Here is a 21,497-nt window from a genome sequence, read left to right on the forward strand (position 1 = left end):
TTCTGACTCTGGGATTGTCCTCTAGGCTGTAATGGAGCAGGATATCTCTGAGACTGATAGTTAGAGAGAGAGCTCTTGAAGCCTGGAGGATAACCATGTAACTTAAACATTTGTAGATAACATGTCCCGACTGACCACAATATGTACAAACTGGTTTTGGTGGTCGTGATCATTATCCACCTTGAACTACATAGGCCATATTATCAATCAGACCTTGATATTCTTGAGAAGGTAGAATAGCTGGTCCTGTACTCTGGAAAACAACATTATCTGATCGAGGAAGAGGATTAATAGTATGTTGCCTTTCGTCCTGAGTAACTATATTAAAAACAGTCTCGATTGTTGGTATCGACTGCAACAACAGAATGTGTTTCCTTATAGCATCATAGGACTCATTTATTTTTACCCCATAAGAAACTTTGTTACTCTACCCCTCTGTTGCAACTTCTCCCACAAAATAGCAGTATTGCATTCACACTTCCCGCAAGTACACACCGAAAGATCAACATAGTTCTTGTATTCCTTCAAGAGAGTTACAAGACGAGTGTAATAAGTACTAACATCAGATGCACCCTGCTGAACATTGTTCAGACGTTGCTCAATCTCAAATTCTCGTGGTGCATCATCTTGTTTAAAGCGAGCCAGCACATTTTTTCAAATACCTTCAACCGTAGGTATGAACAACAAGCTTTGACTAATCTCTTTACTAACTGAATTCATTAGCCAAGTAGAGACCATGTCGTTACATCTGGACCAAGATCCAAAATCCCTATGATCAAGAGATGGTTTCAAGATAGTACCATCAATGAACCCGAGTTTATTGCAAACATTCAGCCTTAAACGCACTGAACGATGCCAAGAAATAAACTATGCTCCGGTGTTAAGATGATCTGAAACAAGTATGAGCCCAGCGTGATCCGAGCTAAGGAGAAAATAAGGATTCTCATACTGATTTGTTGTGTAATTCGTACTAGAATTCGTAGATTCCGTCAGATAAAAAATCGATGAACTAATTTCATAAAGTAAAAAACGTAAAACTGAAACTGGGGATGCTAAATTGGAGATCGATGAACTCAAACACCTAACTGATTAAACAAAGATACCAACCAAGATTGCAACAAATTACCAAAAAGAAGCACTAACCAGCTCAACAATGGCGAACAACAACCTCCCAAAGAAGAGAGCGATGAAACAGGGATATGGGTTACTCATTGATACGAATCGGTGCTCTGAAAAAGATGTAAGATAGATCGCTAGATGCAGAATCGAGAGGCAAAGCTTAGACAAAGACAAACTGAAACAATTCGAAGAAGCGGAAGTTCAAGATTCTCGAGATTTTTTTTTCTGTTAGACGTTTTCTTGAGAAACGAATGAAAAAGAAACATTTTGCTCTGATACCATATTAACACTTTGTAAATGACAAAATAATTTTTTTATTAAAGATATAATGAAACTTTACAAATGTATTTATACTAGGAGCTGAGACTAAGGTGTTGACTGGTTCTCCCGCTACCTCCCGCAAATGCTGCAAACCACTCCAATCATACAAACCGCTTCCAATCGTTTCCAACCGCTTCTAATCGCTCCTAACCACTGAATTCTAAAAGCTGCTTCCCGCAAGTGTTTGCGGTTGTGGGCGAAATCAAAAATACTAAAATATTTTTTTCTTATATCATAACCATTGTACCCATTAAAGATGAGTACAAATACGATTGAGAAGATTATAATATAAAAAATTACAAGAAAATAAGATTCCAATTAACAAAAAAACCGGAAAACTTTATGTAAAACTATTGGCACATTGCACATACGTTAAAAAAAAATCTAAATAAATATAACATTTTATCAAAAGTTTAAGAAAATAAGATTATTTGTAAATATATTAAAACAAATCACCAATGACTCTTTTCAACTCTTTAATAGTTAATTTACCTTGGCCTTGTAATTCTATGTGAGGAACTTATTTAGTGTGTGAGATTTAGCAAATAAGATCTATAATCTAAAGCATATGTTTTGTCATTTATCACATTACTTGATTAAATTTTGGGTGAAAAGCCAAATGTATAAAGTAATAAATGTTTCAATATGAAATTTATTTATTTTTTGTATAATTATTTTAGTATTTTTAATGATTTTTAATTATAAATCAAATTTAATAAGTTTTTAGTTTTTTTAAACATTTATATAATTATATATTATATTTATTATGTTTTAACCGCTAATGCAACCATTGGTCAACCAGTCGTAAAACTCCCGCAAATGCACCCATCTTAAAATGTTAAACTAATCATTCAAAACGCTTAATAACACTTGAAACCGCAGTTCTCCGCTTCCGCAATCTCTCGCAACCGCAACCGCAAACGCTGCGTTTGAACCATTCAGGCCCTAAGTAAAAGAAGCATAATCCCAACTAACTAATTATATAACATTATATGCTAATAAGGGTCAGTTTGGTGGTAGGAACAACACTCGTGTAGCAAATGTACGATGATTTACGTTAGTCAAAAGAAAATTATAACGGTAGAATATAATAAAGAGATAAATGAAAAGAAAATTATGCATGAATATAGGAATCCATTCATATGATTTGTGCCAAAAAGTCACCTTTCTGAACACGAACGAATAGTTTCCTCCATGCTTAACATGCATTGCATTGGAATAGTCAAATAGAGATGCTATGAGCTGGTCGATCAAGTCAACTGTTCAATAACTCGTTATAATATTTTTTTTGCTTTTTCTCGGTATATGTAATTTATAAGCTAATCCTCACTATCGTTTTAGATTGTCTTTGACGTATAAGATCGGCAGAGCCAATAAAATCTGAAGAAATATTAAATTAAATATATAAAGCAACTAAGGCCCCGATTGGTAACGACTGTTATTTGTGATTGTAGAAATTTTGACTGTAAAAATTTGGCTGTATAGAATTTGGCTGCAGAGACTTTCGCTGTAGATACTTTAACTGTTAAAATCTGATTGTTAAAAAAAAATTTTAAAAACTGTGACTGTAATTTTATTAATAACAAAATTTTAAGAAAAATATAAAGGTGATGAAAAAAATAATAAATTTGTGAAGAAAAGTGAATGTCAAAAGAAAGAGAAAAAAATGCTGATAATTAATTTTAAAAAAAAATTCGTGTAAAATATATATATAAAAATCATATATAATTTTTAATTATAATAGAGGAAGAAAAAAAAAGTTTTTTAAATTTGTTGGTTTAACAGCGTCATTTTGAAGCTTTAAAAAATAAAAAGAAATAAAGAAGAAAAAAATTAAAATGACCGTAGAAACTTTAAAAAGTAAAAAAGTCATTAAAACTTAATTGACAAATAAAATACTTTTAAAACTTTTAAATAATTTTAAAATCTTAAAAATTTTCACCAATCAGAGCCTAAATATTGAATATTGATAGCTTTTGAACCGAATAAAAAGTTATACAGAGATACATGAAGGGATCGTTGTCATTATCACTACCACAAAACTTTAACATCATTCACCGACAAATGGAAAACATCGGGCTGTTCACTTCATTAACACGCATTTCATGTCTTATTACTCGTATGGTTGTTTGCACACACAAAAAAAAAAGTTGTTCAAAAAAAAAAAAAAAAAAGAATTACTCGTATGGTTGTTCAAAGAAAAAAAAAGAAGTTTTTCTACTCGTATTTGTTTCATGATTAATCCTTCCATTCAATTTTATAGATAAGTTTAGGTTTACGCATACTTTTATTTTGACGATTTAAGATATATATATTACGCACTAATAATATATACTGGTTAATTTTTTTTGTTCCTTATCAACCATGCAATTAAATAAAAATATTTTTATGATAAGTCTATTCCGGAAAAGCCGAGTTCAACACAATTTCATCTTTAAATTAGTTTTGACTAAGCATCATAAACATTTTAGATAATATATCAAAAACATTCCGTCACAATTTCAAAGTTTTTTTTTTTTTTCACATTCCGTCACAATTTCATAGTTTTTTTTCTTTTTCTTTGAAACATAATATATCAAATGCAAACCCTCACGATGATTATTCTAAATATACTTTTAGAAATTTCAAATTATAATATACGTGATCGTAAAAACTATTCGAAGACACAAGACTTGCATATTTTACAAGTTAGGAATAAACTTGTAAAAAAACTGTTTTTGTTTGGGAGGGTTATTGTAGAAAAACCCTATGCATATGCCACAATATTATGAATTGTATGTATACTCAATTTACGATCTATACGGAAGTTATGTTAACTGACTTCCAAATCACTATCTTTCTCATTTTTCTTGATCTTGAACATTAATTTACGTACCAAATTTAGGATTTTCTTTTTGTCTGAGAATTTATTGTAATCTAGAAGAAGAATTTTTGAACATGATGAAGATTAATTTTCTTCACTCAGTTTAGACATGAATACTGTCGCTTAGCTTATCGAAATAGATAGAAAATATAGTTCATGTCTTTCTAGAATAGAAAACAAATTCGTGTATTATTATGGAAACATTGATGTATTTAAATAGAATGTTCTTTTCATTCTTTTAAAAATCATGATTAAAAACATGTTACGTAATTCAATTTCATTACATGCGTTCATCCCATTTTTTTTTTTTTTTTTGAACCGACGAGCAATGGGTGGTTGCGTCAATAACGCAAAGGTTTGTTGTTAATGTTGAAATGGAGCTCCTTCATTTTAGGAACAAACAGAGGACGAGGACGACGTTACACAATCAGACTCAGTTTCTTAACATATTTAACGGATCCATTTACTCTTCTTATGTTCTTGTTTATTCACAACAAGATAAGAAGAAATATAAAAAAAAAATTCATAACTAAAAATCGGAAAAAGAAAAAAAAAAAAAAAAAACGGAAGAAGAATGAGTAGCTTTATTGAAATTCTTTGTGCAGTCATGTTACCTCCTGTTGGTGTATTCCTCAGATTTGGCTGTGGGGTAATGTTTTTTTTTTTTTTTTTTTTTTTTTCATTTCATAACTCATAAATATTCTATGTAACATTTGCCACTAATGGTAATTATTTTTTGTTTTTGTTCTCTTTTTTTTGTATATACGTTTGCAGTTGGAATTTTGGCTCTCTTTGCTTCTAACGTTCTTGGGTTTCATCCCTGGACTGGTATATGCTATCTTCGTTCTCACCAAGTAGGAACACAACAACCATAACAAAACACTGGATCCGTTCTTTTTTTTCTTTTACTTTTTTTTTTTCTTTTAATTTCTTTTATAAGTTGTTATTTTGTTTTTTCAACAATTAACGTTGCTTTTCAGATTTTTTTGTTTATGGATTCAGTTTGTATAATGTTTAATCTCTATTGTTTATATAGCAAACTTTTTGCTATGTTAGGTTTGTAAATTCTAGCAAGTTTCCCACATTGTTATGATTTAGTTTGTGCAATGAGGTTTGAATCTAAAGGAGTGATGAAAAATATAATTTTAAAAGTTCTGATTGAGTCATTGATACACACAATGTACTTATGCGGATAATATATCATAGATAGATAAACTGGTGTACATAAGTTTATGTAGCTACTGCTATTCCGATTTGAAGATTGCCTGAATCGAATACGGTGTGGTAGGCTCCCATAAAGACATCCCCAATAATCCTGTATAGACACGACAGTATTGGCATTAGAACACTTAACACTAAATAGAAATAAAACCTGTAGAAATAATCTCAGCTTACCAGAGAGGACCAGTCGGTGAAGGCAAGTCATAACCGGCAAACCCGCTTATGCACATCTCAGTATGGCCAACTCGAGTTTTGAGAATGTACTAAAACAATCAAAACAACAAATAGACTATTGATATAGAAACACTTCTTAGCATATTTTTTTAGGTAAAATATAGTTGAAGTCTGTTTTTTTAAACCTGTTGAGGGGTGAGAGAGAAGGGGTTGCCTCCAATTGTAAATGTAACATTTGGCATGTTTTCGATGTTATTGCAGTCGAAAACTGCCTCGCCTGCGGGACTGAGATGGCTCTCACAAAGCTGGTATACGTATTCAAACACTTTCTCTTTGGTTTCATTCATTTTCAGTTTTGTATGAATCCAAACAACAACCATCTCACAAACTTTACATAGAGCTGATGATCTTTCTTTCTCCACAACTGTTTTTATTCCGGTGCTGCACACATCAAGATCTATTTTAATACCGATGTGTAGTTTAGTTTTCTTTGAATATTGCTCACATACTCTTGTCGGAAAACGCAGAGTCCGAGCTCTTTACACACTTGACGACGCGACACCTTCAAGTAAACATCAGAAATTTTCTGATTGATAAGAATGCTATGTAATGAAGTATAATCTACAAAACTGACTAGAACATTTTACCTTTGATACTAACAGATCCCATATCATTTCTCCATATTGAGAGATAATTTCATTGCACTCCGCGCTTACAACTCCCTTAGCGCCAATTGCGTGGTTTATTTGTGCAATCACGGTCTAATTTAAAGATAAGTTAAAAATATGCTTTTAAATTTAAGAACTAAAAGCAATGTTTTTCTTACTGTTGGTCCAGCAATTAGTGAAGTTCCTGAGTACATAATTGCAGCACAACCTTGCTCACAAAAACCTACGCAGGATAGTTTACGATATCATGACCCGCACAGGACTAAAACATTCAGAATATGTAATTTAGCTGATGAGCTATAGTTTTACCAGTTGAGTTGTTACTAACAAAGATATCGCCCATGTTAAACTGAAAAACATGAAAATTCCCAATGTTAGGTTAGGACCCCACATCAAAAGTGTGACAAGACCAACACTAATATATAAGGGGCATGCGCCTACCATGTATTTATCAACTTTTTAAAATCTGGAAACTTATAGCTCGTTACACCATATGTCTAAATCATAAGAGTAATGTCTTCTCACCTGCCAAAAGCCTTTTCTAGTGACAGGGACATAGGTGTGGTTGCCTTTAAAGTGGGCTGGATCAACACCGCCAAAAACAATCTCACCTCCAATTTCAGCTTCCGTATCACGGTTTAGCCAGAATGAGAAAACCTTCTCCCTCACTAGTCCTTGACCCATCATGTTGTACCAAACTGGGACCGCATTTCCGACTGATATCTCCTGAAATCCTAACCCGAGTAGACCATCAAACTTTGCTAGGAGATAAGTGAGACTCCTTTCGCGTGTAGCTTCAATAAACTCCTGATTTGTTTTTACGGAAAATTTAAGTGTAATGCAAATGTGATTTCATTACGAACCAGAGATGAGTTTAGAAAACACAAATCCAAACCTGATTCTTGACTACAAGATCACCAACTTTCACGTTATCCTCGCTAAAGAAGCCAGACATCGACCCTGACCCATATTTTATCGTACCGGGCTTTCCTGTTACTCAAAATGTGATTCAAAGATGATGAGATTGGCTATATGGTTCTAATAGATTATTAAAAATATTCAATAGAAATTACATGCCATTCTTGGTGTATGTTTTGGATTTGGTGGACTTGTACTTGGGATGGAGATAACAAGTCAGCTGAAGAACACAAACATAGACAAGACAGTCAAGACGAGACAATATACGCCAAATGCGAGACTGTCCTAAGCATAATGTTCAACAACTCACGGATAAGTAGCATTTTGAAGATGGAACCCAGAGATTGGAACTTCCGGTATCGAATAGAACTTTGAATTCTTGTGGAGGCGTTCCGATTCCAATAACTCCATAGTATTGGGCGTTCAAGTAGTTTTTAAGAATCACCTGATGATCTTGGTCACTAAAACCACCTCCTAAAGTAGCTAAAGACTGGTAATCTGAGGGATGTTGTGAATGTGAATATTTCAGCTTACTGATCACTCTGCTGGCTCTTATATCTTCAAGCTCAAGCTGTCTCTTCTTCAGACCAACACGAAACAGATTGGTGGAGGTTGTTGGATGAAGCAAGATTGCTAAGAGACAAAAACAAGTGGCTTGATGGATAAGTTTGTTTCGTGCTTCAGAGGAAACCATCTTTATCCTGTCATCATCAACAAAATATTTAACTTAAATTAGACTTAGTTAGTAACTTATAACACAGAGAGATCAAAAGTGAAAGAGATGTTGGATTTAAAAGAGTCAAGGAAAAACAAACCTGAGTAGACTGGAGAGGAAAAAAGCCACGCCAGACGGCAGACTATGAACGGAGGAGCAAATCCTTAGTTACTGATTTTTTTTTTTTTTTTTTTTTTTTTTTTTCTCATAAATTGTCTCTGTCATTTATTATCCTGTAGACATTTTTCTTTGTCCAGTGAAAATCATTGGTTTTTTTGGGGTCGAACTAGATTTTCATTTTGTCCTCTTCTATTGTTAAAAGATAAAATGTTTTTTTTTTTCTTTTTTTTTTAAATAATAAATTTATGGTATATCATCGTTCTTCTTATTGCTATTGCTAAAATCATCGTTCTTCTCACCAAGTACTAGGAACCACAACCAAAAACAAAAAAAAATGGATTTGTTTTTTTTTTGCTTTTCAGATTCTTTTTTCATGTTGCGCTTATGGATTCAGTTTGTAATGTTTGACCTGTCTTGTTTATATAGCAAACTTTTTCCCATGTTAGGTTTGTAAATTTTAGCAAGTATATATATCCAAAATTGTTATTATGATTCTAGTTTGTGCAATGAGGTCTGAACCATTTTAGGGATCATAAACGGGTTTGGAAGATTGATGATATTATTCCATACGTGATATAAACTCTTAGTTGTATCAATATTACATTTAAAGACTGATGAATTTTTTTTTATAACATTATAGGAACGTACGTAACTATATTATCTTAAAACTTCTGATAGAGATTATTACATGGAGTCATCGGTACATAACGTACTTATATATGCGGATAACCATACATAGATAAACTGGTGTACATAAGTTTATGTAGCTTCTGCGATTCCGATTTGCAGATTTTCTGAGTCAAAAACGGTGTGGTAGGCTCCCATAAAGACATCCCCAATAATCCTGTATATAATTAAGAGACAGTCTTGACCTCAAAAGAATCTTAAACCAAAAATGGAAAAAAATTCTGTAGAAATCATCCCAGCTTACCAGAGAGGACCAGTCGGTGGAGGCAAATCGTAAGCCGAAAACCCGCTTATGCACATCTCTGCATAGCCTACTCCAGTTTTGAGAATGTACTAAAACATTCAAAAGCAGCAAATAGACTATTAATATATGAACACTTCTTAGCAAAGTGTAAGGTATATAAGTCTTTATCTTAACTTGTTGAGGTGTGAGAGAGAAGGGGTTGCCTCCAATTGTGAATGTAACATTTGGCATGTTTTCGATGTTATTGCAGTCGATAATTGATTCACCTGCGGGACTTGGAAGGCTCTCACAAAGCTGGTTTACGTATTCAAACGCTTTCTCTTTGGTTTCATTTAGTTTCAGTTTTGTTTGAACCCAAACAACAGTCATCTCACAAACTTCACATAGAAGTGATGATCTCTCTTTCTCCACCACTGTTTTTATTCCCGTCCGTCCTGCACACATCAAGATTGATTTAATAGCCATGTGTAGTTTGTTTTTCTTAGAAGATTTCTCACATACTCTTGTCCGAAAACGCAGAGACCAAGCTCTTTACACACTTGACGAGGTAGCACCTGCATGTAAACATATAAATTTTCTGATAGATAAGAATGTTATACTGATGAAGAGTGTAATGTGCAAAACAGATGATAACATTTTACCTTTGTTACTAACAGATCCCATATCATTTCTCCGTATTGAGAGACAACACCCTTGCACTCCGCGCTTACAATGCCCTCAGCGCCAATCGCATGGTTAATTTGCGTGATCACAGTCTGAAATGGAGATTAATCTTTAGTAGACAAAATATGATGTCAAGTTTAGAGATTAAAAACAATTTTTTTTCTTACAGTTGGTCCAGCAAGAAGTGAAGTTCCTGAGTCCATAATTGCTGCACAACCTTGCTCACAAAAACCTACGCAAGATAGTTTACAATTTCATGACCCGCACATGACTAAAACATTCAGCATATATATGTAATTTAGCTGATAAGCTAGATTTACCAGTTGAGTTGGTACCAACAAAGATATCGCCCATGTTAAACTGAATAACATGAAAAAACTTACGTTAAAATCCCACATCAAAAAAGTGACAAGATCAACACTAATATATAAGGGACATGCGCCTACCGAGTATTTACCAACTCGTTTTAATTTGGAAACTTATAGTTCGTTACACCATCATAAGAGAAGAGATATTGACCAAGTGGTGTCTTCTCACCTGCCAATAGCCTTTTCTAGTGACAGGGACATAAGTGTGGTGGCCTTTGAAGTGGGCCGGATCAACACCGCCAAACACAATCTCACCTCCAACTTCAGCTTCCGTGTCACGGTTTAGCCAGAATGAGAAAACTTTCTCCTTAACTAGTCCTTGATCCACCATGTTGTACCAAACTGGGACCGCATTCCCGACTGATATCTCCTGAAATCCTAACCCGAGTAGACCATCAAACTTTCCAAGGAGAAAAGAGAGACTCCCTTCGCTTGTAGCTTCGATAAACTCCTGAAATTTTTTTGGGGAAGATTGAAATGTAATGAAAATGTGATTTCATTACAACCCAGATGAGTTTAGAAGGGAAAAACACAAATCCAAACCTGATTCTTAACTACAAGATCACCAACTTTCACATTGTCCTCACTAAAGAAGCCAGAGATCGACCCCGACCCATAAGTTATTGTACACGTCTTTCCTGTTACTCAAAATGTGATTTAAAGATAACAAGATATTTGGCTATATGGTTGGTAATAGACTATTAAAAACATTCAATATTACCATTCTTGGTGTATGTTTTGGATTTCGTTGACTTGTACTTGGGATGGAGATAGCAAGCAAGCTGAATAACACAAACATATACAAGACAGTCAAGAAGAGACAACATACGCCAAAGCAGAGACTGTGTAAAGCACAAAGTTCAGGAAACTCACAGAGAAGTAGCATTTTGAAGATGGAACCCAGAGATTGGAACTTCCAGTATCGAATATAACTTCGAATTCTTGGGAAGGCGTTCCAATTCCAATAACTCCGTAGTATTGAGCATCCAAGAAGTTTTTAAGAATCACCTGGTTTTGGTCACTAGAATCACCTCCTACTGTGGGATGTTGTGAATATTTCAGCTTCCGGATAACTCTGCTGGCTCTTACATCATCGAGCTCAAGCCGTCTCTTCTTCAGACCAACACGAAACAGATCACTGGAGGTTGTTGGATGAAGCAAGATTGCTAACAGACAGAAACAAGTGGCTTGATGGATAAGTTTGTTTCGTGCTTCAGAGGAAACCATCTTTATATATCCTGTCATCATCAATTTCACAGTGGAAAGAATCATTGGTATCTCGTTTCTCGTTCTGGATTTCATAAACTTAACTTACTAGAACTCATCAGTTCTTGAAGCAACTTAAAAAGTAAATTTAAGATGTTGAAAGGAAACAGTAAGGAATCAAGCCATGTATAGTAGTAACACAGAGAGAGACCAAAACTGAAAGAGAGATTGGATTTAAAACTTTAAAGAGTCATGGAAAAACAAACCTGAAGAGGAAAAAAGGCCTGGCCTGAACTTCTCTATGAGGAAGAGCAAATCCTTTAGTTACTAATAATTTTGGGTTTTTTTGTTTTATCATACACTCTCTTCTTATTTGTTATCGTGTAGATATTTTCTTGGTCTAGTGAAAATGAAAGATTGTTTTTATTTTTTATTTTTTTAAACGTGAACCATACGGTGATAACAAAGAAAGGAAATTTAAACCATTTGGTTCTCTTCTATCTACTTTCAAAAGATAAAATATTTTAGTTATTAATTTTTTTTTTTTTAGTTTATCTTATAATCAATTTTTGTAGTTGGAAAAAAAAACTCTTTGGAAGGTTTTTTTTCCAGAATTTGTTTTTTTATATTAACTGAAGTTATATTTAACTCAAACATCTTATTGTTGTAAACCGTGTATCACGTGGAACCGACCATTATTAAGACCGGCCCATTAAGATAGTTTAACACTTATTGGGCTTCTCATATCGGCCTAATTTAGACACGAAGTTACGCTGGTTAGCTTTCTCTGATTCTCTTCATCTTCTTCCGTCAGGCTTTCCGGCGACACAGCTACAGAAAGAGCACTACTCATCACCGGAACGACTGAGATCCCCCTGATTCTGGTATTTATGTACGCAAAGTCATCCAATTTTAATGTCCTTTCGACTTGCTTGAATCCAAAAACTAGAGAGTTATTGTGTCGATATGTAATTTTTGAAGTTGTCCTTTTAACTGTTCGATGAAATGCTTGAGTAAACATCTTTATCACAAAATCGAGACTTTTCGTTTTTCTTATACTCAAGTTTGAGGTTTTTGTTTTGTTGTTGATTATATAGAGAAATGGCGTTAAGGCAGAAGTTAGGATGGTCAGAGGGAGATCTAATGAGATCAGATGCTAAGCCATGTTCAAGACTGATGAGACAAACTGCTGCCATTTTCACTGTTGGTGGAGCTATTGGTTTCTGGGTTCTCTGCAGACTTCACTATGGTAATAATATTTCTCTCTTGTCTGTCTTATCATTGAATAGTTAGATTTGTGTGGTGAAAAGATTGGATTTTTAGACGTTTTGGGAAGCAAATGGTTTTGCCTTGTACCTATTTGCCATGGCTTGATTCTCGGGGCTGGTTTGTTTTCGTGGATTTAAGATTCCTAGGAACATAGAATAGTTGAGACAAATCTAAGATAGAAATCGTTATAATAGCAAATGTTGTCTCGTGCCATCTATGTGAAATGTGTAGGTCCTAGGATCACAGTGCCAAGGAGTTTACGGTGGGCGGGGTGTGGTGCTGTGTCTGTGAGCACATCAACTGCGATGCTTGTCCGTCTCTTCAGCCCTGAATGTGAACCACAAAACATTGCTGCCTATGATCACATCAAAACCCCTCAAGCTTCACTCCCTTAAACCATCAGTTTCTTGCTTTATCTATGATGTGTATGGATCTCATCTTTTGTACATTCGGTTGCAAATTGCAATACATGAATTGTCACCCTTTGTTTCCATTAGAAATAATAGTGTGCCTTTTTCAGTGTCGACACTTACAATATCCAATGTTCCTTAATTTTCTTGTTTTTGTTGATGACTGTAGCATAATTGGATACTCTTTTCTCTTTCGATGTTAGTCTTCAACTTTATAAAGATTTTGTTGTCAAGGGAAGACTTTTTGATTAAGTTATTGGTTTGGTCGAACTTTCCCCTCAAACTAGTCATGGTTGTTATATATCCACACCTAGCTTGAGCTTTAGCTTGAAGCAAAGCTCGCAAAAAGAATATTGAAGCAATGACTTCGTGGAGATACCTGCCAGTAGAAGATGAGTAGGAGTTTGATCACCAACAAACCTAGAGCTACTTAATCTCAAGCATTGTTATAATCGACATCAATATGTTTTGATTGTGAGCGAAGAGCTAGGATTTCAGTGATATATTGACAGGATATAAGTTATCGCAATAGAATGCAACAACATCAGCCTGTGGTAGTTCAATGTTGGGAAAGGGCCATTTCCAATCCTTACAATTTCAAAGTGCCAGTCTCACAGGGAATAAAACCTAACCAAGTGAATACTGCAAGCTATGGGGTCAAAGATACATGTTAAGAAAGGTAAGTTAATGCTTTGACGTTCTCATGTTATGTTGCATATTTATATCAATAACTAGATTATGACCCGCGATATACCGCACAACAATTTTTGCTTTATACAATCTTAATTAAATTAGTTTGATTCAACATATTTTATATTGATATTATTAAAATAGTAAAATGAGGATTTAACCGGTATTGTGATATTTTATTAGTGATATTTTATTTTTTAGTATTATTAATTAATTCAATCTTGTCATGTCATATAACCCGCCATGTATTATAACTTGTTTATGTTATTTTGAAAATTTAATATGTATAAATATTCATAATTTTAAACTTTTTATTAAGTCAAAATATATTAGTTATAAATTATAAACTTCTTAAAGTTTTATAATTTATTATATACGGTAAATTTAGTATATATGTTTGTTAGACACACACTTTTTATATTAATTGAGTAATATATGTTCGTTTAAAAAAATTCAAATCACAATATATGCAGAAAAGATTTATTTTTAACTTTTTGTTAATTTTATGTATTATATGTTGATTCACTACATTTAAATAAAATCAAAAAGACATGATAGGAGAATAATTTTTTTTTAATCTGGGATAAATCTTCTAAATATCTATATTAATTGTTAAATATTATATATATAGATATTTAAAATATTTTAATTATGTTTAGTTATAAGAATAGTAGATAGAGTTTACTAAACTTGTTTGGATATGAATATAAACAATTAATAGAATTCAATGGTAAATGTTTCCAAAAACATATTTTTGAGCAAAAAATGCTGCAATTATACTAGTATTGATTAATAATAGGGAAAAATGTAAACAAAATCCTGAACTTTCAAATTTGGAACACTTAAATCATGAACTTTCAGAATCAATACAATAAAAGAAGGATGCGTTGCTTTCTCATCTGACACATCAGCTTCAACATTGAAGCATAGCTTGACCCATCATTTAAAATCAGTAACCTATCATATTAAAACAATTAATACACATCAGCTTTTTTTTTGTTAGGTGGACAAAGCAAAAGTGAAACAAAAGAGAGCGTTTTAGCAATTCCTCGAGTTCTTCCTTCTTCTTTGCCGTTTGTACCATGGTCCGATATGCTCGATTTCTTCTTCTTCTTTCTATCCATCAAATTCAATACTCGATGGAAGCTTCACGCCGGATCTTTGTATTGTTTTAATACACTCTCTCTGTCTCTACAACACGCTATCACTAGAACTCTTGATTGATTCCTCGCCGAGATAAGGTACAACTTCTTATATTCTCTCTTGCGCCACAGACTCTTATGTGGCTTCGTTTACGAAAGGATTTTTCTGTTGTGCCAATTTGAAAACCTAATATGTTTTCGCTCGATTAAAAGCCTACCTTGGATGTCATAAAACCTAATTTGTCAAACTGAGTCTATAGACTAAGAACTTGGGGGTTCAATTTTAGAGAGTATGTCATAAAAATTAAAGCCTACCTTGGATGTTAGATGTTTGATGTTGTACTCCTATGAGCTTTTAGTTATAACTCGACCAATTGTTTGTTCCTTTCTAACATTGCTTTGTTTTCGATATTTGTATTGAAAAAATATATATGTGAGCTTATGTTGTTCGACATAATGCGTCAATGGGAATTATGTTTCTGATGATAGTTGGTTTATGATGATAGTCGTTACTGTTGTTGAGTGTGACTTATTTTTCTTTTTTAATCGTGTGGCCAATACAGGGAATTGAGATGCTCTCTCTTGGATCATTCAAGACTGGTGTCATCCTTTTGGTAAGAATCGCATCTTTGAATGTTATTATTGAAATTTATTTGGAATGATTAGATGATAAGACCAATCAAGACTTTCAAGTTATCGAAGATGTCTTATTCATTTCGGTGTTTGTTTAACATGACTTCCAGGCAGGACTATTTTTCTATGATATATTCTGGGTTTTCTTCACTCCGGTTATGGTTAGTGTTGCCAAATCCTTTGATGCTCCAATAAAGGTTAGTAAACTTGCCTCAGAAGTACACACCAAATAAAATTAATTTGATTTTGGTTGTTGTTGTGATCTTGTCAGTAATCTCATTTAGGTATTTTTTGTTGCACTTGCTCTAAGATTTGATGTGTCAAGATGTAGACAACCACAATACTTCAATAGATGGAAGATGGTGTTATATAGTGTTTGAGGTTGCAGGTAATTTTAGGTTTCTTTATTAAAACTGATATTAGTTTTTATAGAAATTTGAGTCATGTGTTAGTGTTTCTCCACCATTGTTCATTCTGGCTTGCGCAGTTCATTTTTAAAAATCTAGGTTATTTACTGGAACACAAACTCTTTCATTGATTATTCTCGATTTATTGATTCAATACCACTCTTGATTTTGATAGTGAATGTCCTTTTGATATTCCATTTCCTTATTAGCAGTAGATATGTTGGGCCCTTACTTATTGAACATATGGAAGTTAGACTTGAGGACTACATGCCTATTTATTTTTGGCTAGAGTAATAAACAAAATCGAAAACAACAAGTAATTTCACTATGGTATGAATGCAGGGTATTACCTAAAAGATGTCATCCTTAGAATTATTTTTTTCTTTTGGTGAAAATCAAGATACGGACGGTGAGAATCAACGGGAGCATGAGCTAAAACTCACGTCGACACAGATTCATTAACCAAATTTGAGTTAGTGGATTATATGACCCAGTTAGAAGAAACTTCTCTCGCGGCACACTCGGATCTTCTCTTTGGTTGAAATCGATTTCCTTATCGATTCAACTTGCGGTCGATAGTCTTGTCTTGATTCTTCTTTTCTTCTCTCCTTCTCTTTCGCGAACTCGTCCACCCTTCTCTCTTTTCTCTCTCGCTCACTTTCTCTCTCAATTTTCTCTCCTTACCCCTTTTGTGTTTTTTGCGAAATGAGAGAGGTGAGACCTTATTTATAGAGGACTTGGGCGGTGGAGATGGCCAATGCATGAGGTTCTCTTCTTCTTCTTAGTGCATGTTGTTAACACTTGTGTGTGTTTAACATTAACACTTGGCCACTAAAACATTGTTTAATCTCCACTAATCCACCTTGAATTGTTTAATCCTTCCACTATCTCCACTAACTCCTTCTTGATTTGTTTAATCCTTCCACAAATTCCACTAACTCTTCTTTGATTAAAATAATCTCCACTTTCACTTGACTTAGTTGATTTTTGGTGAAGGAAGATTTTCTTGTTGGTTCGGTTCGCGTCTCTCGGTCGATCGTCGGTCAGCTCTCGACAATTCTCGATGCGTCTCGGCACTCTCGGCAACTATCGGACTTTCTTGGCAATTCCCGGTAGCTTCTTGGACAACTCTCGGTCCTTCGGACATCCTCGGACAACTCGGACATTTCTCGATCCGTCCAGATTTTCTTGGACTTTTCTTCATCAAATTTTCTTCTCTCCTTGTTGGCTTCCTTTCTTGGTCTTTAGGCTTAGAGTTTTTATTTTGCAATTTACCTCTGGGTGAGGGTCATTACAATGCGTCTCTCTCTCTCTCCTTCTCTCTCTCTCTATTCTATCTTTTCAAATTTATTCCCTATCCTAATTTTTAACCTCGTCTCTTCTTCCAAAGAGTTCTCGATGACCTGAGAATTTGATTTCAGGATCTGTAGATTTTAATGAAATTCTTGTTCGAATTAATCAAAGGTGAATTTGGTGAGATTGCTTTGCTTCTTTAACAATGACCTATGTTTTTTCCATGTCTCTTGCCGCACGAGTCTTGTGTTTTCTTCTCTTTATGTTTGTTTCATCGAAGACAAAACTTTGTGACGACTCTTTTGTTTCTTCTCTCTAACTGAATTCAAGAGCAGTCTTATAGTGTGAAGGAGAAGAACAAACAATTAGAGTCTTATAGTGTGAAGGAGAAGAACAAACAATTAGAGCCGTCATGTTTTCAATGTTGAGGCTGATGTGTCACACAAGGAAAACAACACATCCTTCTTTTATTGTATTAACCAAATTTGAGTTAGTGGATTATATGACCCAGTTAGAGGTATATGCCCCATCATATGTTTCGGTCGGTTCGGTCGGTTCTGAATTGAACCGATTAAGTAGTTTGGTTTAAAATGATTTTGTTTTTTTTTTTTTTTTTCCTTTTGAAATGTTTGGTTTGTTTCACATAAAATATATGGTAGTCAAAGTGAAACCGATTTTTTTTTTTATCTTGATTGTAATTTTAGTTTATATACGATGACTTTGATACATTAGATTTCGCTTAACAAACTTTGGTTTAGACAAATAATTGCTCTACAATCATATAAGACATGGTGTTCCCTCAAAATGCCACTTGATGCCAAACAACTTAATCAAAAATGCTAAGCACACACTGGTTTGATGTCAAAATGCCACTTGATGCCAAACAATTTCTTCAAAAATGCTTGGCAAACATTTGTTTGATGTAATAATGATTTTAAACAATATGATTTATTACATATTATATTTCTACTAAAAAAAAATTATCCAAAAATATATCTCGCAACATAGCACAAAACTAAACACGCATACTGTCATAACATCCACCATATTAATCAGAAAAAAACAAAAAAAAATCAAAGCTTTCTATCTCTTTGAAAGATCTGAGTAATGAGAAAAAGAAGCTTCTTAGTTTAACAAAACAAATCGATTTTGTAATCAAGTTATCTACCTGCTCGGTTTGTTGTTTCTACCGATATTTCATGGTTCTTTATATCTTTTTTTCTTTTTTTAATTAAAAAATATAGTATATTTTTGGGAATTTCCACGAAAAAAAAGAAAAATAATAGTCTTGTCTAAGAAAACGTTTATGAAACAAATAATAACAAAAAAAACAAAAATTATCATCGAGCACAATCAAATACTTTATTGATTATGAAATTTGATTCCAAACAACATAATGAAAATTATTTATAAATGTAAAATAAAAAAAGTTTATAAAATAAAAATACATAAAAACAATCCCACGGCCTAGCGCGGGTACCAACCTAGTGTCATTTAAATAATGAAGTTTTTATTGACTATAAAATTAAATAGATAACTTTTGTTGACCAGGCCATTTTAGACATGTCGTTAAATCAACTAACAAAAAATTTAACAGGGTTAAGTTTTCAGTTAGAGTTACTGTTAAGTTTTAAACGTCGTCGTTTCAAATGTAAAATTTATACATCGTACAGATTCAAACCGCTCACCTGTGTCTTATACCCAGCAAAACCTTACCGACTGAGCTAATGAAACTTTTTGACAACGTCACAAACATAAACACTTATATTGTTACAAAACGGATGCCCAAATTAAAAAAAAATTGACCAGATTCATCGTCACCTTCTCAATCTTGTTGAGAGAAGAAGATACATCTGGTACAGATCCAAGATCCTAAATATGATATGTCAAGTCGTGATTCATCGTTTTCACATTAAATTCTCTTTCCCCCATAAGGTTATGTCTTTGATGCCCAATTAACGCCCTCCCTTGATTTTGATCTTCTCGGCGCATGAGCTAAATTATGGATGTTTGAAAGTTTTGCTGAATGTTGGATTGGAAGAATCCATGGGCGATTTAGGAGACAAGGGGTTTGTTCTATATGGGTTATTTTTCTTTCTTCTTTTGCTTTAGAGATTTGATTGTTGTGTTTGAAATCTGGGTTATTTTTGTTTTAGGATCCAAGACTGAGAGTCTGAGACGATGAATCTGGGTTTCCTTTTTTTTTTGTGGGCATCTGTTTGATACCTTTATTAATATGTATGTTTGAAATATCTCAGGAAAATATGTTACTTCAGTTGGTAGGGTATTGTGCTGATAACTCAGAGGTGAACAGTTTGACCTTTTATTCCGCAAAAATTTTATAACTAAAACGACGCTGTTTATTAAAGTAACAGTAACCCTAATTAACTGAAAGCTTAACCCCGTCAAATTTTCCGTTACTTGATTTAACGGCATGTCTAAAAGGGCCTGGTCAACAAAAGTTATCTACTTAATTCTAAAGTCAATAAAAACTTCAGCATTTAGATAATACTAGGTGCTTCCCCACGCAACGCATGGGTTGTGGTGTAGCTGGCACTTTCTTGTTTTTTTTTTGGTCTTTTCGTTTTCTCTTTTGTATTATTTCGTTTTAGTTAGGCATATACGGGCTTTGCCGTCACTTTTATTATACACTATATGTTTATACCATTTCGTTTAGATGTGTATAATTGTGGCGTTTATTTTTTATGAATTATGAAGATGTTGTTTCTTGCTTTTGAGGATCCAATCTTATCATTGACTGATATTGTTTCCAATACATTTATTGTATTATAGATTTTCTAATTAACTGCTTAGGTAAACCCTTCATACGTTGATGTTACAATAATAAGTTATTTTTTTAAAATATCTTTCCGTGTAAGTGATTATATTTGTATGCCCATGTTTTGGTCTAATATCAATAAGATCATTTTTGTTTTTCTTTAGTTGGCTTTGAAACGAATTATGGTGTTAATAAGTAATATAAATTCTTATGTATATATATTGTATATATGTGACTATAAATTTAGCTAACTAAAAAATTATGTAATATTTAAATACAATCTTGAACATATATATATTTTATTTGTGGGAGGAATGTATGCAATTATTGGATAGAAGTTATTTTTGAGTTAAATAACCTTTAATGTCTTTAAAGTGAGTTAAATATTAATAAATTTTTATATGTGTTTTGAATTTTTTAAAAATGAATACCAAGTGTTTCCTTCCAAATTTGAAGTGACATAGTATTTTAGTTTTCTTATATGATTTGATGAACTTCAATGTAAAAGTTTTTCAAAGTAATAAGTACACTCACTGATTATAATGTTGTTATTCCTACAAATAGGACAACATATATTATAGTTTAACCATGAAGTTAAGCAATGGAAATGGAACTTGTGATTGCAAGACAAAATGCTTATATTTTACACATTGATCATTCAAAAATTAATAGGAACATCTAATTCTCAAATAAAGTTGATTTTTTTGTTAAAACCAACATATGCGAATTTACAACCCATACAACAAAAATAAGAAATCAAAAATAACAAAAAAAAACGAAAAATGATTTGAGGTATTGTAGAAGAGAATGAGAGAATGTGAAAATGAGATAGTAAAAGAATGTCAATATGAGAGAATGATAGATTGAGAGAATGCTTATTTATATGATAAGAAATGATGAAAGTTACATTTAGAACTATGGAGTTACAATAATAATTTATTGTGTTTGAATAAAATTGAGTGGTAGAATATGATTAATGCATAATTTATTTTATTTTCAGTTATAATTTTATTTTAATGTGTGAGTTAAATTTATTGTGTTTATTGGGTCTTAAATATTGTTTAAAGCAATTAGAAAGCAAATAAAAAAATAAATAAAAATTAGAAAACATTAAATGAAAATCAACCAATAAGGAGAGACAAAAGCTTACTTTTATATACATGATATATTTCTTTAAACTTTGAAATGAGAAATATATTATAAACAATAATTTTGCATGAGAAATATATTAATTTTGCCAACCAAAATATGAATATAAGTTTACCCAACCAAAACAAATAAAAAATGTTAAAATTTAACCAAAAATATTTTCTCTTGAAAGATAAATAAGTTAGTAGGAGGAATGAATTAATGTACAATTATTAGATATGAGTTACATTTGAGTTAAATGGAGTTACATGTCTTTAATTATAAATAAATATTTTAATTTTTTATAACCGAAAATAAAAGGAATACCAAGTGGCTGAATCAAAATTCACATGATTTGGTTGTTTGTTGATATAAACTCAACACTTACACATAATACTTCAATATAAAAAAATATTACTTTTTAAGTGACACACTAAATTAGTTTTCTTATAAAATTAT

General features: G+C 32.8%; 3 protein-coding genes across 9 annotated transcripts; 2 read left to right on the plus strand and 1 right to left on the minus strand.

Annotated features, from left to right (window-relative positions):
* The first annotated feature begins 4,761 nt into the window (after positions 1-4,761).
* Positions 4,762-5,353, plus strand: LOC147944282 (PMP3 family protein At1g57550-like). Its single transcript, XM_087450707.1, has 2 exons — positions 4,762-4,952; positions 5,078-5,353. Exons 1-2 carry the CDS (start codon positions 4,878-4,880, stop codon positions 5,159-5,161), a joined length of 159 nt encoding a protein of 52 aa, XP_087306833.1. The 5' UTR covers positions 4,762-4,877; the 3' UTR covers positions 5,162-5,353.
* A 78-nt stretch (positions 5,354-5,431) lies between these two features.
* On the minus strand, positions 5,432-11,733 carry LOC104787437 (aspartic proteinase-like). 6 transcript variants are annotated; one of them, XM_087450703.1, is made up of 12 exons: positions 11,554-11,676; positions 7,595-7,985; positions 7,444-7,504; positions 7,262-7,356; positions 6,892-7,173; positions 6,676-6,715; positions 6,525-6,589; positions 6,346-6,459; positions 6,208-6,260; positions 5,884-6,139; positions 5,699-5,787; positions 5,432-5,618 (listed from the first exon to the last, which is right to left on the minus strand). In XM_087450703.1, exons 1-12 carry the CDS (start codon positions 11,643-11,645, stop codon positions 5,534-5,536), a joined length of 1,623 nt encoding a protein of 540 aa, XP_087306829.1. In that variant the 5' UTR covers positions 11,646-11,676; the 3' UTR covers positions 5,432-5,533. The 6 variants fall into 6 exon arrangements, 5 of the variants coding, with proteins under 5 accessions (XP_087306829.1, XP_087306830.1, XP_087306831.1 ...); XM_087450704.1 differs by lacking the exon at positions 11,554-11,676 and adding an exon at positions 8,100-8,511; XM_087450705.1 differs by lacking the exon at positions 11,554-11,676 and adding an exon at positions 8,100-8,287 and having other exon boundaries at positions 7,440-7,504.
* Positions 11,734-11,962: 229 nt separating this feature from the next.
* LOC104787436 (uncharacterized) lies at positions 11,963-13,218 on the plus strand. Of its 2 annotated transcripts, none has more exons than XM_010513019.3 (3): positions 11,963-12,179; positions 12,385-12,536; positions 12,788-13,218. In XM_010513019.3, exons 2-3 carry the CDS (start codon positions 12,389-12,391, stop codon positions 12,949-12,951), a joined length of 312 nt encoding a protein of 103 aa, XP_010511321.1. In that variant the 5' UTR covers positions 11,963-12,179; positions 12,385-12,388; the 3' UTR covers positions 12,952-13,218. The 2 variants fall into 2 exon arrangements, with proteins under 2 accessions (XP_010511321.1, XP_010511320.1); XM_010513018.3 differs by having other exon boundaries at positions 12,012-12,171.
* The last annotated feature ends 8,279 nt before the right edge of the window (positions 13,219-21,497 follow it).

The sequence above is a fragment of the Camelina sativa genome, chromosome 5 (genome assembly GCF_030686135.1).
Source record: "Camelina sativa cultivar CO46 ecotype springtype chromosome 5, ASM3068613v1".
Lineage (NCBI taxonomy): Eukaryota > Viridiplantae > Streptophyta > Magnoliopsida > Brassicales > Brassicaceae > Camelina > Camelina sativa.